Here is a 15,501-nt window from a genome sequence, read left to right as displayed (position 1 = left end):
TCTCTCCTTGTCATTGAAGTTAATGTGTTCAGAAGGATATTGTTAAAATTGTCAGGGGTGGCATTGTACATGTGCTGTACAAAGCAAATTGAAGTGCAGTACAGTTCTTAGATATTACTGAAATTTTATGAATTGGATAGCTACAAAGTTCTATCATAGCTAGTGGACAAGTTAACTTGATGTCTCATGAGCTTGAAGCTTAGTATGCAGTTTTGAAGTGTGATCTAACTCAAAAAAGTACACAAAAATGTTGCTCACAGGTACAAATCATATTCTCCTCATGTCAGAACGCTGGCAAAGTAGCTTGGCTGTGAAAAGTATTGAAATAATTATTATGCAAATTTCAACTTTGCCTAACAAACTAATCTGATAATATGGGCAAATTTGTTTTAAGTCTACATGCTACCAATATGTTGAAGGGCAGAGCTATTTTGCTAACGTTTAGATACTGATATATGGAGAATGTGATTTGTGCCTGTGCATAACGTGATGTGTTTGCATAATTAAAGCATTTTTGTTATATTTAGAGATATTATAACTGTGAGCGACAAATCTACTTTTGCAAATATGTATGAGCTGACTTCTAATTCGTGCATGTAAGTAGCTTGGATTTTTTTTGCTGAAAGGATCTTTTTTGTCTGTCTCTCTCTCTCTCTCTCTCTCTGTGTCTGTGTCTCACTGTCTCTACCTCCAGGTAAAATAAGTACATGAAGCTGTGAAACAGGTCAAAGCAATTTTAAAGTGTTCATATGTATTAAATTGTCATTGACCAAGTCAACAACAAAAACCTTCTAATAGGATTTGGGGACCTTAACTCTCACTGGCTGCATATTGCCCGTGACGGTTTGCTGGTTGAGGGAGGTAGCAATCCTTGAAACTGGTGAAACTGAACAGATGCTGTCATAGGCTCAATGTGATTAATTTTAGGCCATCCAGACAGGGTAGACTAGCCAAGCCAAGCTTGCTGTTCTGGTTTTTTTTTTTAATCAATGCAAGACTATTCAGATGGACTGATTTCTCATTGCCTTCATTACAGCCAAAATGATTTGATAGGACATTGTGGCTTTGCAATCACGTCTACAGTGGATGTACCTGCAGATGTTGATAGATGTTGCTATTGGCTGAATATGATGAAATTTGCTATGGAAGCATGATTGTTATGTGGTCATAAAATTAAGACGGGGAAGAAAGTGCAAGATGAATTCTGCATATTCTAGATTAGATTATAATAGATGGTGTCGCTACATTAATAAGTGTATGGAGGGAAGCAAATTTGTTTTTCTCCTGTGGGACACCCCCAAAAAGGTTCTGTTAGTGTAGCACAATAATTCTGGTGTATGCTTCCCCTACCCTGCCGGAATCCACCCTACTAAACTTTTTTTCCCGCAGGGAAACTAGCTAGCTTGCGCGTTCTGTGGCTATTGAGTTAAGATAGTCGTCTTGCGTTTAAACGTGGTATAACGTGCTTGTCTGGGTGTAAGAATGATAATAGAGCTATAATGAAGTAATTATTTAAAAATATACAGAATGTGAGGTACAGACACCTATATCGCGATATTTTTCAGAGGTTAACGTGCACGGGGTAACTGTTGACTATGCCCACTTCTAAACAACTTAGCATCGTACTATAGCTTTTTAAATAAAGTTTGGTGAGTCAACTCGGAAAAGCTTGCTCTGCGCCTGCTCAAATCCCGGCATTATGCACGTGGACGACATGGCGGAGGAGCAGTCAATGTTGGACCGAGCACAGGTATTTACAGTAACACTAATGCTGTGAAATGTATTCATTTGGAGATATATTTAGCATTTTGTCTGCATGTGGCTGGTCTAGAAATCATTTAGTTAACTTTTAACTCATTCAGTTATTTTTCAAGCTCTGGCATCTAACGTTAATGCTACGACATGCCGAGGTTGTGGTAACATAGCTGTACAGTTGGCTACATACCTCGTGGCTTTAGAATGATACGTATATCTACTTAAACAACTTGTCAAGCTAACAGCAGCAGCACTGACGAAAATCCAGACCGATAGTCTATCTGATTGTCAGTCTTTTACCCACCCGTTAGTTTGCTATCAATCTTTCCGATAGCTAGCTTGCTTTCTGAGTACCATGCTGGACGCTTGGACGTTGGTCGTTGATAGTCACAAACTACAAAGTGACTAGTAGTGAGTTCTAGTAGGGGATCTGGTTTAAGTATAACAGAGAGCGAAAGTTTGGGAACGACCACAATGTATATTCGAAGGTTTTTGCAATTGATATTTTTCTACTCCAAAGAGCTAATTTTTTACCTAAGTATGACAAGTCAATAAGTTAACTCCTTCGCTGTAACGGGAAGAGCAAGTTGTTGGCTAGCGTTAAACACGTTGCTTGACACACAAGTGTGCAGCGACTGACACTACCATTCATTACTTTACATTACTGGCATTTAGCAGACGCTCTGGCTTACATCGGTTACAGTTTTTCACAGAGGATTCTTAAAGAGTGAGTTAGAGCGTCTAGCTGCCTTGCTTGCACGTGTGATCCTAACTGTTTTACGATAAGGAATAGCGGTATATGAGTGGGTTCAAACACCTCACCGTTACCTTAACGTTATGATAAATTAATAATTTGCCGTCGTGTGCAGGTGAAGAAGGCGGTGCAGGCCTTGCAGGCTTACCTCAAGAGCACCTCCACGTCGGAGTCTCTGCTGCTGAACGAGAGCCAGCACATCTCGCTGCTCCTCACGTTTTGGAAGATCCCCAAGCAAGAGCAGACCATTCGCATGTGAGTATTATTACAGTCTTCTGTCCCACAAATGGACACTTGTCTATAGGACACAGAATAATGAGGTACCTACTTTAGCAAAACTCACTACACATCATACTCTATGCACTCCAGCAAACCCTGCCCTTCTGTCTCAGTGCTGGGCCAGGGCAATGACGGTGCCATAGCAATGCAAAGTGTATCCAGATGGGCCTCCCTCCTCCATTGGAGCTTGTCTCTACAACTTTGATACATTAACCCAGTGAGACTCACTATGGTCCAACAGCCACATCTGGTGCTCTCTCAAGCTTTCTGCAAATTGTAGAACAGCAGCCAAGCTCAGGATAGCAGTCATTGCGTGAGAGTATGATCATTCTGTGTGTGTGTGTGTGTGTGAGTGAGAGAGAGAGAGAGCGTGTGCGAGTGAGTGTATTGGTCGGGACATTGGCCTGGGAAGGGTCATACTCGTGTTGTTCTTTTGTTCAGTGTTAAATGTGCCTCCTGACTTGTTTAGGTTTGAATACCTATTGCTGGTACCAAGTGTTACTGACAGTGATATTGATTTCTGTTCTGTAGCCCTTTGCCACATGGCATACGCTCAGACACAGGAGAGGTTTGCCTCTTCACCAAGGATGAGCCCAGTATGACACCAGACCAGACTGAGAGGTTCTACAAGAAACTACTGACAGAGAAGGGAGTCAAGGGTGTTACAGAGGTACTTCCCAGTTCTGTCACTAGAGGGCACTGTGTTTCTACTCATTTGACTTTTTCTTCTGTGAACAAATAGAAATAATGCACAATTTGGTTAATAGGCTAATTCTGTCACACATTGTCTTTGCAATGTGGTTAGTGTGTCCAGTAGCATTAGATGGGTCTCTTCTACCTTTCTTTCAGATAATGCCCCTCAAAGTGCTGAAGACTGAATACAAGCCCTATGAAGCCAAGCGGAGGCTGCTGGGGAACTTTGACCTCTTCTTAGCAGATGCTCGCATTTACCGCCTTCTGCCCTCTCACATTGGGAAACACTTCTACGAAAGCAAAAAGTAAGCTCAGTATCAGGCAGTGTAGCGATAGGCATACGTAAAACGTAATACAAATTCTAAGTCATTAGCTTCAAGATATTTGCAGGGTCATCTTAACAAATGAGTAAAGCTTTTGCTTTTTTGTAGATTTTTTTTTTTTGTGTGTCAATTTCAGGTTTCATGCTCAAAGTCTGGTGTGTTTATTATACTATAAGCTATGTTGTGGCAAATAGAGCAGTTCCTGTCTCAACAAACTTTTTAATGGAATGTGTGTGTGCTTTCCATCCACAGGGTTCCTCTCTCTGTGAACCTGCAGAGCAAACAGTTGGCACGTGACCTGGAACGCGTGATCCAGGGCTCCACTCTCCGCATCAACAAGAAGGGTAGCTGCTGGTGAGGATCCGCGTGCTCAACCATGCACTTCCTACTTAATCACATACCATACTCAAAGCATTGCCTTTAGCCAGAGAGACACAACATTCGTGCGGCTAATGATGATAAGAACAACGGGTGTAATGATAAAGTGCCTTACTGTTTGTACAACAGATGCAGGAGGTCATATTTTTACAAATATGCAAAAGTCCTTCTTTCTAAGACACGCACATGCCATGACACGTTTTAAAGTAATGTCTGTTTGCCCAGGTCAATAATTGTAATGGTAATATCATTACCCAGTTTAACACCCAACAGTGTTTCAAGGATATATGGGGCTTGTTCTCAAAATCATTGTAGGCATTTATGCTTTTTGACACTGTGCCCTTAATTTTGAGTTATGGACTTATTTATATGTTACTAGATATGAGTCAATGAAATGTCATATTTTGTTAAAAAAATAAATAAATAAAAAGTTTCTCCACTTTTGAGGGTCATGAACCTTGAATTGTATGTTAAAGATGGCACTCCAGCAAACCCTGCCCTTCTATCTCAGTGCTGGGCCAGGGCAAAGATAGTGCCATAGCAATGCAAAGTGTATCCAGATGGGCCTCCCTCTTCTGTTGGGGCTTGTCTCTACAGCTTTGACACACAGGCATATGCGTACACAACAATACACAAAACCGGGTTGTACAAGGAATGCATTGCACTCAACCCCTTAGCCCTCGGGCTAGATTATATATCATATGAAGTAGGGGAAGAGCTTCCGGTCCTGGGTCTTACTGTTTGTGTGTATTGCAGCATGGCTTGTGTGGCTCATTCTGGGATGACCGTTGATGAGGTGGTGGAGAACATCATGGATGCAGTCAGCACCATTACATCTAAACTGCCCATGGTGAGTCAACAGACCTGTGTCTTTTCTGTTATCTTTGTCTTGATTGCAGATTGCAGCACAGCTGTGGTGTGGCAGTCCTCTGGTAAATGGGGCTGTGGATGATATTTGAACCGTGCAATTACACAATGCAGGGTGCATTTTACCTTGAGTGCAAGAATGGAAAAAAATGTTTAGATTTTTTGAGACAGTAGGCTGAGACGAGGCGTCTCCCCGTTTCAGAAAGGAAACGACATCAAAATCATCCATCTGAAAAGCCAGACCTCTGTGGCTCTGCCCATCTATACTTCGGACCTGAATCACCTGGCCCTGCTGGAGGAAGCGAAGCCGAAGACCGCCTCTTCTAAGGTAGGAGCGCAGCGCTGCCTCTGCACACTGGCATTAACCCACTGTAAAAATGCTCTGCAGTAGATTGTAATGAATTGGGTGTATGAATTGCAGAAAGTGACAGACAAAAAGAAGGCTAAAACAGGAGGGAAGCCTGTTCAGAAGGATGCTGGACAAGAGGATACACTTCAGGAAGAAGAAGAAATCCCACAGCTGGTTCCCATTGTGTCTCCAAACAAAAAGGCCAAACGAGAGGTGAGGGTTGCTAGTAAGATTTAAAGGCTGTTACACACGGGTTCAGCACCCTGTAAACAATGCAAGTGCTTAAAGACAGAACATGTAGGAGCAGTAGTAAAATGTTCATTCAGGATTTGTATATGAACCCTGAATTTTCTGCACTGCCAGGATCTTAACAGCCACAGTTAAACAAAAAAATGTTTTTCCCTTCACAAATAATAAATCTGAATCAAAGTGTACAAGTGCACATCAAGTGCAACGTTTGTAGTCACTATGCAGCTTTTTGGGCACAGTTTTGTTGGGTTTCAGAAGCTGTTGCTAGAGCTTCTGTCACTACGGTTTTCCAGGTCTGCACACCTTTTTATTTAACTGCTGTCCAACAAAAGTAACTTGCTTTGCTTGACATGATACTGAACTTAAGTAGAATCATGGTATGGTATTGCGACTTAACATGCTACAAAATGTAGTCCGTCAGTATTTTCTGTTGTTCCATTTGGAAGATGCATTGTCATAATGGAAACAGGACTTGCTATGCAAACACTTACGGCATGGCCCTTGCTTTAGAGGCCCAAAAGTTTAATTATTTGATCTGCAAACATGGCAGTTCAGTTTATGGCTTTAAATTCTGTTTTTTAATGTATAATATGTGAATGGATGAATCTACTTTGAGCTAAGGGTCCAGGAAACTCTGGATTGTGCCTGTAAATACAAAAAAATGAAGGGACTCATCAAATTGAAATAACTGAATATTATGTCAATTTGTCATTTAACCCCACAGCGGCATATATATATGACGTGGGTACATTTGCATAGCCCATATATGGGTACGTGAAGCAGAAGGCTTGTCAGTTTCCCTTGGCCACAGTATCCTTACAGAAAGTTTCTTTGGTTATGCTTTTAGAATCTGTGCAAGGAGGGACTTGAAGAAGCACCCAGGCCTGCAGGAGTAAAAGGAAGGAAAGGCCAGAGGCCCACGGGACCTCCATCAGAAACCCCCAGTAAAACAGGAACATCAAGCAAGAAGGCACCAAATGGTGGTGTAGCAAAGGAGGGACTGAAGCTGAAGACCCCCAGCAAGGGCAAAGGGACTCCTGGCAAAGTCCAATTGACCAAATCTGCAAAGGCACAAAAAACCCCTGCAGGGAAGCGGAAAAGAAAAGTGCCCCAGTCATGTTAGTTTCCACACTGGCAACTAACTACTTCACCTTCATCAGACTTGAAGGCTACACACAAACATCTGTCGAATTAAATGGACTTCTCTTTCACACTGGTACTGGTTTTCTTCCATTATGAAAATCATGACAGAATATTCTGTAAGAGACTTGTATATAAATGCTAGATCAACAGCCTGATATGTATGCTTTCAAAATTGAAGATGGCACCTGGAACATAGATTTTAATATAATTTGAGTCTCCATACATGTGCCTAGATGGTATTAGGGCTCTTCTACAGTAGCCCCACAGTTTTATAGGGAGTACATAATGGTCTTGTGTATCCATTTTTTATCAATTCATGACAGACACATTCTTTGCCCATGGTTATGTTTGTTTTTACATACAATGGGTTGTAAAATCTTTCCATGAGGGGTACAGTTGCTGTCACAGGCATCTGATTGTACAATTGCTGTATGACAGACAGCCATCTTTCTTTTTTATTGAGGTGCATACTCATAACTGCCCACAATCCATTTCTTAGCCCTGTTTCATTAATGAAAATGTTACTTGTTTGCACCCATGTGTCCTCTTGAGGACAAATTGTTGAGAACTCATGTCAGGGCATTTGGCTTAATACAGGTCTAGTCTTTCTAAGTAAACTCTACAGGTTTATCTGTACCTGCTTCAAGCTATCAGAGCTATGTTTTCAAGTAACAGCTGCACATGTTTAAGCCTGCCACAAATCCAGTGGTTACATTTGTGTAATGTCAACATTTCTGTACTTTTATAAGTGAGCAAGTAAAGGCTTGTAAGAAATCAGAGCCCATTTTTCATTGACATACTGCATATTGCATACACCATCTTGATACTGTATAGAATGGTAAACTGTCATTGAGTTGATTAAAATTTTATTCCTACTAATTAACCATGTTAATTCACACTTTGAGCATTCCAACAGGTGTCCCTTTTGCAACATTTTGTCAGGATTTGTTTCGTACTGGCTGGCATAAAATTAGTACTGGTAATTTTCATTAATGTTCTAATGTGTTTTATCTGGACAGCTCAGCAGATTGTGTTCATATTCTAGCTAGCTATATTACTTGATAAGGTGAAAAAACAACTTCACTGCTTTATTTTCAACCTGCAGGTAGATAGTCATGATTATGATTTTCAGATGACCTGGTTTATTCGTTGTGGACTGCAGACTGTACCTTTAGCTAGATAATTTCATCTAGTTATCCTGCCACTAGCTGCCTTTGACTCAACAGAATATCTGTCTAGGTAGCAAGCATGATTTGGTGCCATATGCTTTTTGTCAATTCAATATGGGGTGGAGAGCTTGGGCTTTATTCCTGAAAAAGTACATCAAAGCAGCTGAAAAATCATTTATATGGCCTTCAAAGGAAGAGAGAACTAAACAACAGGTTATTGGGTAATGGTTAAGTAAAGGGATAGCTTGTCCATATACAAAAGAACAAGGCTTTGTAGTAGTGCCCCATTTTAAAATGATCAAAAGGAGAGGTTAGAAAAATAAAGCTATAATGTGTGTTGAATTCTTAAAATGATTGTTGTTCTTATTGAAGAGAGGCTCCTCCTGTGCCTGTGATCAATCCCACACGAATTTGAAGTTGATGCCCTTCATTTTCTCTTCATAAACAGCATCAAACTTTTCTATCTGAGCCTCTGTGAACAAATTCTTCCAGTCACCAGTAATTCCTAAGGGGGGAAGAAAAAAATTTATGGTCAATTTACGGTCCTTGCTCCAGGATACAATATTTATTATATTCTGGCCATTTTAGGTATGAAGTATGTAAGTAGATAATGCACTGACTGTACTGACTGAGTTTAAAACACCACCTATTGCGATGTTGATGCTTTTTTTTGTTTCGTTTTTTTTTTTTACCATACAGTACCTTTCCTAAGAAACTCTGATTTTTTCTGGTCCATGAACTCTTCTGGCACCAGTGAGTAGTTGGACATCTTGTTTTGTTTCATACTCTTGAAAGTGCAGTGATCTGCAATCTTCTTGGTCACCTCCTCACTCAGAGATTTCCCCATGAAACGGGCAATCCTTGACACAGAATCATTAAGATCCTATACAGAACAGGAACCAACGTAAGATGAACGCTCACATATGCATACACATACATCTGTCTGCAGAACTCTGGATATACATAATTGTGTAATTTTATATCACTCTCAGGTCTCTTGAAATTGCTGATGAGCAGTATTGTATTAGAAATAAGTGTAAAAAAAAAATATACATACAAGTATCATTTCCTCATAGGAAATGTACATCACACGGTCTTGATCTTCTGCATTTAGCCATCCCTTAACATGATCAAACCATGATCCAAACATCACTGGGAAAATAGTTTAAAATGTTACTGTTAGGAATTGTTACTCTGAATGACAAGAGTAATGGAAATTAACATAGCTGAACACTAGTCATGTAACAGTAGACGTTTTCAGAAAATACAGTTCGCATTCATGTTTTGCTAACAGATATTATTCTATTACTGAAAAGGGAAGGCTTTATGCATCAAGTTCAGATCAGGTGAATTTCTGCTTTCAAATGCAGTGAAAGAGAACTGCAGCAAATACAAAACTCCATCCTGTACCTTTTCCATTCAGAAACTTTTCTAGGAACTCATCTGTTGTCCCTGGGTTCACAAGGTATGATGCCATCCCATAGTAGTGGAAGGCTGAAGTGAAAACATCCTTTGGGTTTCTCATCACATAAATGACCTGTGAAAGAATCAATTAATCAATATTCAGGTGTTTCTGATGCTTGATTGGCTGAATCAGTTTTGCAAGGAGTGCATTTGCTGATAGCGCTGAAGACACTTGACAAGACATCTTTAAAATACAGATTTATACATACATACAAATAGGCTGTCTCCAATTTTACAAAACGTATTTTTGGAAACTCCTCTATAAAACTGGATCACTGCAGACTGGTTCCTACTTTCCCATAGATATATTTATATTTAAGTCTGCTTGCATATGAAGTGCAGAAAAGTTGTATGTTGTAACATGCAACAATAGAAGGTTAAGTAATATGAGGACATTCTTTTTTCTCGCTTATGTTGATGATATCTAGGCTCTTATCGTGAACTGGTATTTTGTACCACAAGACGATGGCAGTATTTTCACAAACACTGTACATACAGGTCATCATGAAACAGGGAGTGCCTCTGAATATCCATACTCTAATATTTCAGTTGCAAAACACACCTCCCTGGTTCAGTATACTGTATTTAAAATATATATTACAGTGTCTGTCAACATGCCCTGGAACAAAGCATGACTTCAGTTCTACTTCTTGCTGAGGTTTCTAACTTGAATAAAAGTATAATAAACAACCTACAGTGCATTTCACATTCAAATAGACTGAAGAGGCTCAAGCTATTTCACTATACCTGATGGGGATTGGTGTCATAGAGCAACATTGTGCAAGGGCTCACTCTCTGTTTCAAGTGGAAACTTACAAAGTAATATCATCCCCTTAAAAGTCATATAAATGGAAAAAAATGCTCCTAAAACAACCACCTAATTATACTTTTAAGGCTAAAACTGAGATAATACAGATACTGATTTGTTGCAGGGAGCCAGTACCTACTCACTCCTCAATACCTGCAGCAGGTGAATGTTTTATGCTAAAGCTTTTTAGGTACAAATTGAGTAACCAACAGGAAACCAGTGTTTGTGTTTGTCCATTTAGCTGTTTGAATGTCTCACATTTCTGTACCTTTGGCTTGACCCTGAAGTAAGACTCCGGCATCATGGAGTAGTGGAAGTGGCTGGCAAACATGCGAGGGGAGGGTCTCTGGTCCAGGTTCAGCAGCATGGCACGGTGTTCTTCCAGCCAGGGCATACGGTCCCAGTTGGGAATGGTTACTACAGGAGCCATATCCCCCTCACTCTGGATGAGGGGAACAATCTCCTGCATCCATGTTGTACCTGTAGAGACATGGGCAGACATACAGTATTTGTTACATTTGACCAGAGCTGGAGCATTACATTATCACAAATTTTCCAACATGTCTAAATATACTGTTTACCTTTGGTCTTTTCTGTCAGGATAGCCTATATGTATACATATTCTGCCAATGACAACTGTTCAGAGTAGCAAATTGTTGCAAGTTTGGCCGCTTGCTAAGCATCTTGTGTAATACTGCATGCATACTTACTGAGGATGCTTTTGTCCAATGCATTTGTCTGAATTCTTTGAGATTGATATGACCACAACAGCATAAAATGTACATTACACTGTGTATATGTCCCCTCTGTCTACATTTGGTTGGCCTCTCTTTCACGTATTCATGTTCACATTATCATTCAAAAGGTGTACTACAAAAAGGCAAGTAAATGATACCAGAAACGATGTTGTTTCCCAGTCTGTGTATAGCATAAACGAATTTGTTATCTTTTACGTCCTTATACCTTAAAAAGTACTGTTCTGTTTCTTAACAGGTAGACATTCTCCCCACTCTGTATCTGCTATGGCTGTATAGTAGGTTGAAATTACTGCATTAGTCCGCCCACGCACGGCAGCATGAATTTTCAAGTTTGTAACAGGAAGTGTTTTCTACATGTAATCATCATCATTACATGGAGATACAATCTAAAGAGTTCTAAAGATTGTTGTGTTCACTTGAAGGAAATCAATATGTAAATACAGACGTCACGATTTCAGAACGTAGTTCCACATAAGTCTATTCAGGATTCAAGGGAATCACTTATTCTGTGAGCATGAAGCCAGTTACACTTGCACACCGCACGCTGGGGAAACCACACTGCGTTGGACACTTCCACTTAAAACAACAAGAGTTCACGAATGTGGGGGAAATATCAGCTGTAGATTGGCCTCATATCAACACTGGCACACTTACTTTACTGACATACATTCATACATAGAATAATTATCTTTTGTTCTTGTGAGTATTTTATTTAACATAATTTAAGTTACACTGATAAGAGTTTTCTAAGAGTTTTTTAAGTTAAATTCCTTGCCCCAGGATACAATTTACGTGTCGAAACCACACACACAGGCGTGCAGCGGCATGGATAATCTCGCAAGATTTTTTTTTGGTCACAACAATAGTCTGAAATGTAAAAAAGAAAAAAATACAAGGTAGTGTAATTGTGGATGAACAACAACATTCAGAAACGTTACCAGATTTCGGGTAGGTCACAACAATAACGTCGTCGTGGCGGAAAGTAAATTCTTCCAGGAACTTCAAGCTCTCTGGTGGGTGCAGGAGTTTTGGAACGTAAACGCCTTTATATTCGGAATATAACTCCGCTTCCGTCATGTTTCGAGAGAGTGATGTAAAACAACTTGTTCTTGAATTCTTGCGGGGTGAAAAATCGATGTAGCTACAGAACAGTAACCTTATTAAGTTAAAAGATGCAGTTCAGCTGACTTGCTTTTTTGACTCGATGAGCAAAATGACGAGTAACTATCGTGCGCATTCCCCTTCCTAACAGCAAGGTAGCGTTATTTGGCACAGAGCAGATTACTAGTTTAAACCGAACTTTGTCCCAACAATCTAATCGAGTCGATCGCGTTTAAAGCCTTCCCTGAGAAGAGACTGAAATGAGCTAAGCCGACGTAGGACAAGGCAAAATACAAATAGAAATATGAAAGAAAAAAGAAGTAATATTTTTTTTTTGGTTTGTAGACAACATAGCAACTTCTGGAATAGAACTGTAAAGAACAGTGAGAGTAACATAATAGTGACATCTGAATAGTCCCAAAAGCTATATAGCCTAAACGTCTGTTACCCTAGAAGACAATTCTGTTAATGTGCAGTTGGGGAGCTGTGTTTAGGAAGAATCTGCAACACTAGGTCACTGAAATGAGGTTGTCTGCAAAGGAGAGCCTGTGTTGAGGATGACAGGTGTGGGGGAGATGCATGGGAATATTGTCTTGTTTAGCAGGTGGAGCTGGTCTACCTCATAAAGGATGATCTGCAAGTTATGACTTTGTCATCCAAGCATATATCTCTACAAGATAGTTACCTGGTTAATATTACTTTCCAAATCAGCAACAAACCAACACATTAAGCACTCAAATGTCTTACTGTATATAAATAACTATCTAACTACTCTTGAAAGAGTGTTGTCAGAGGAATTTCAGAGCATGCTGTCTGCATTCAAAAAAGATTTCAGTTACTGCCAGTGTTTACACTTGCCCTTCAGGTTGCTGCATTTTTATGCAAGCACATGGTAAATTTGAGAGGCTAGGCAGAAACCCAACTAGAATGTTGTGCATTTGACCCAGCCGTCCAGTGCTGGCTCAAAAAAAGAAAGCAGTCGTGCTAAAAGGAGGCAACTTTTGTAGAGTGGAGGGGCTCAGTCAGTGATAGGAGTACTGTCTGGAATGCCAGTGTGGACTTGTTGTGGTACAGCAAGATGTTCTGTGAGAGGAAATCAGACTAGTCATATAAAAAGTAGTGATGAGGTTTTGCCATGATTTACTTTACCATTGTAAACATGATACTGTACTCTCTGGATTCAAAAGAATTTGCAAGCATGATACCCCACATGTCACCCTTTTAAAAACTTCTGAATGTGATGAGCACCAGCCAGTTGTATAAAAGGTTAAAACATTTACTGCCATGGTTCATCCACAGAGAAGTTAAAAGAAAAACAATACAGAAAATAGTAACCTGATCAGCATACTAAAGAGAGCATTTTAATGCTGTCAGTTGATGTAAATCACTGATTTACTCTAATTCATTGGAGGACTTCTTCCATATGAAATTACATTTCTGACTAACCAATATTATGCAAGATACTGACCGAAATATCCCCACAAAAATGTTCACAGTAAAGTGATTAATTTTTAATGTGTTCTTGAAAGACGTCATTTTACAATGGCACAAATACCTGCTAGTTACCTTCAAAAGAGTGCTGAAAAATGCAAATAGTGGAATCTTTCACACATGCCACTCATTTTGGCAGTATGCTTCTGATTGCATTTCAGAAAATTCGTCATTGATATTATCCTATTTGAAATCAATATATCCTGGTACTTTGTACCCAGATAAGACATTCATTCATCCTTGCTCAGTTGTAAATAAGTTACCTGTTCAAACAAGCTTTGAACCAGGAAATAAGAATGTCAAATTTGAATATTTAGCTGTAATTACAATTTAGCTGGAATTACAATGATTTGCAGATGGCTGGTAGTGACTGAAACCAGAGGTATAATGGGTCCACTGCAGTAAATCTGTGTTTAAATATCTTTATGAGACCTTGGGGATTAAGCTATGTGTAACAAATAGTTTTATGACATACAGATTACCGACAATGTTTCTGCTTCCTTACAATATTAAATTAAGTAAGTTTATGGCAGAAGAGAGCTTGCTGTCTGGTCCATTTCTAGTTGTTTTCAGTTCTTTTTGCATGTTTGTGTGAATTTTTCCCTCAGTGACCATGGGGTAGGCAGGTGGAAACTGACACAAACATGTCTGTTCAGAGAACTCCCCTGATCATGATGATGTATCCAACTGATACATTTCATGTGTTGCCTCCTTTTCATACTCAAGAGAGAAAAGAAACCGTCAGATGCCTAAATGAATCTGGAAAGTTTTGGTGAACTCTAAATTATGTGCAGGATATTGATGTAGACTTTGTTTGTTGAATTTTCTCTAGAAGATAAGTTAAGGGTGTGAATCAGTTTGATGCATGCTTTTTCTAGAATAAAATTAATTAAAATTCATTAAAATGTTTAAGTACAAAATATATCTAATATATACATTTTCTCTATTAAATCATGTTTTTTCCCTATATAATCAGAGATGTGAATAATATGGAGGACACTGTACACTGACACTTGTACCTAAGCAGAATCACTCCTGCTTTCTGCTACCACTGTATCATGCACATTTAAGTTTTATGTCACATGATAACTTGGAATAAACTGTTCTTTTTACAAACCAAACAGGGCTATTTGGTAACATTTGTGTAGAATGGTGCCTCTTCAGGTGTGTAAGGTATGTCAGGATGTGGGAAAATTTGTTCATCATAAGTTGACCTCTTATTGATATCAATACTTTGAGTGACAGAGCTATTTTTGCAAATGTGAATGTACTGATATATGGAGAATATATGATTTCCACCTGTTAGTAACTTGGCATGTTTATGAGGAAAATACATTTTCAGTTGATTTGATTATTGCATACATACACTGTCTGTATGCTTTCTTGTTAAGTTAGATGTATACTCCTAACTGCACATAAACTATTTTTGAACCCAGTTTTCTCCATTCAGATGATACTAACTTTTGTTTTTACTTGCACATCCTTTTAAAGCAGGACATAATTTTGAGAACTCATGTCAGAGCACTCAGCGTAATCCAGGTATAATTGTTCTGCAAGCACTCCACACTGCTTTTATCTGTCTGCATTGTCATCCAATGGCATAGTGTGTTTACATTTAGTCCAGCAATATGATGCCAAGCGCTTTCACGTTTTACAACAAAGATCCTTTATGTATTGCAAGTGATGCCGCAAGGTGGGTGTCAAGTGACAGATCTCTGGAAACAGAAATTACCCAAACATTTGTTCATCCTCTCTTTGCATCATAGAAAATACATTGTCCACACCCTTGCATGCTCACCTGTTCATAGATTCCTGTCTTTACCTGCTTATTTGACATTTTCTGGTTCAAGCCTTGCATAATGCAAGATAATATGTATTTGTTAGTTCAGGACATTATTATTAAAATAAAGCAAAGATGGA

General features: G+C 39.3%; 2 protein-coding genes and 2 non-coding genes across 4 annotated transcripts; 3 read left to right on the top strand and 1 right to left on the bottom strand.

The window, feature by feature from the left end:
• Window positions 1-1,683: 1,683 nt before the first annotated feature.
• On the top strand, window positions 1,684-7,142 carry rsl1d1 (ribosomal L1 domain containing 1). Its single transcript, XM_036547849.1, has 9 exons — window positions 1,684-1,750; window positions 2,625-2,764; window positions 3,320-3,458; window positions 3,638-3,786; window positions 4,057-4,158; window positions 4,939-5,032; window positions 5,252-5,377; window positions 5,471-5,611; window positions 6,495-7,142. The coding sequence occupies exons 1-9, from the start codon at window positions 1,700-1,702 to the stop codon at window positions 6,768-6,770; spliced, it is 1,218 nt and encodes a 405-aa protein (XP_036403742.1). The 5' UTR covers window positions 1,684-1,699; the 3' UTR covers window positions 6,771-7,142.
• Window positions 2,870-3,000, top strand: LOC118794282. Its single transcript, XR_005005764.1, has one exon. It is a non-coding gene; the product is annotated as a small nucleolar RNA SNORA55 (small nucleolar RNA).
• On the top strand, window positions 4,662-4,792 carry LOC118794277. The gene has a single exon (XR_005005763.1). It is a non-coding gene; the product is annotated as a small nucleolar RNA SNORA55 (small nucleolar RNA).
• Window positions 7,143-7,226: 84 nt separating the features above from the next.
• LOC118790794 (sulfotransferase 2B1-like) lies at window positions 7,227-12,250 on the bottom strand. The gene is made up of 6 exons (XM_036547856.1): window positions 11,928-12,250; window positions 10,500-10,711; window positions 9,370-9,496; window positions 9,017-9,111; window positions 8,662-8,842; window positions 7,227-8,464 (listed from the first exon to the last, which is right to left on the bottom strand). The coding sequence occupies exons 1-6, from the start codon at window positions 12,064-12,066 to the stop codon at window positions 8,355-8,357; spliced, it is 864 nt and encodes a 287-aa protein (XP_036403749.1). The 5' UTR covers window positions 12,067-12,250; the 3' UTR covers window positions 7,227-8,354.
• Window positions 12,251-15,501: the final 3,251 nt, after the last annotated feature.

Source organism: Megalops cyprinoides, chromosome 1 (assembly GCF_013368585.1).
Source record: "Megalops cyprinoides isolate fMegCyp1 chromosome 1, fMegCyp1.pri, whole genome shotgun sequence".
NCBI classification, from domain to species: domain Eukaryota; kingdom Metazoa; phylum Chordata; class Actinopteri; order Elopiformes; family Megalopidae; genus Megalops; species Megalops cyprinoides.
The sequence above is the reverse complement of the archived record's forward strand: the minus strand, read 5'-3'. Positions and strand labels throughout refer to the sequence as shown.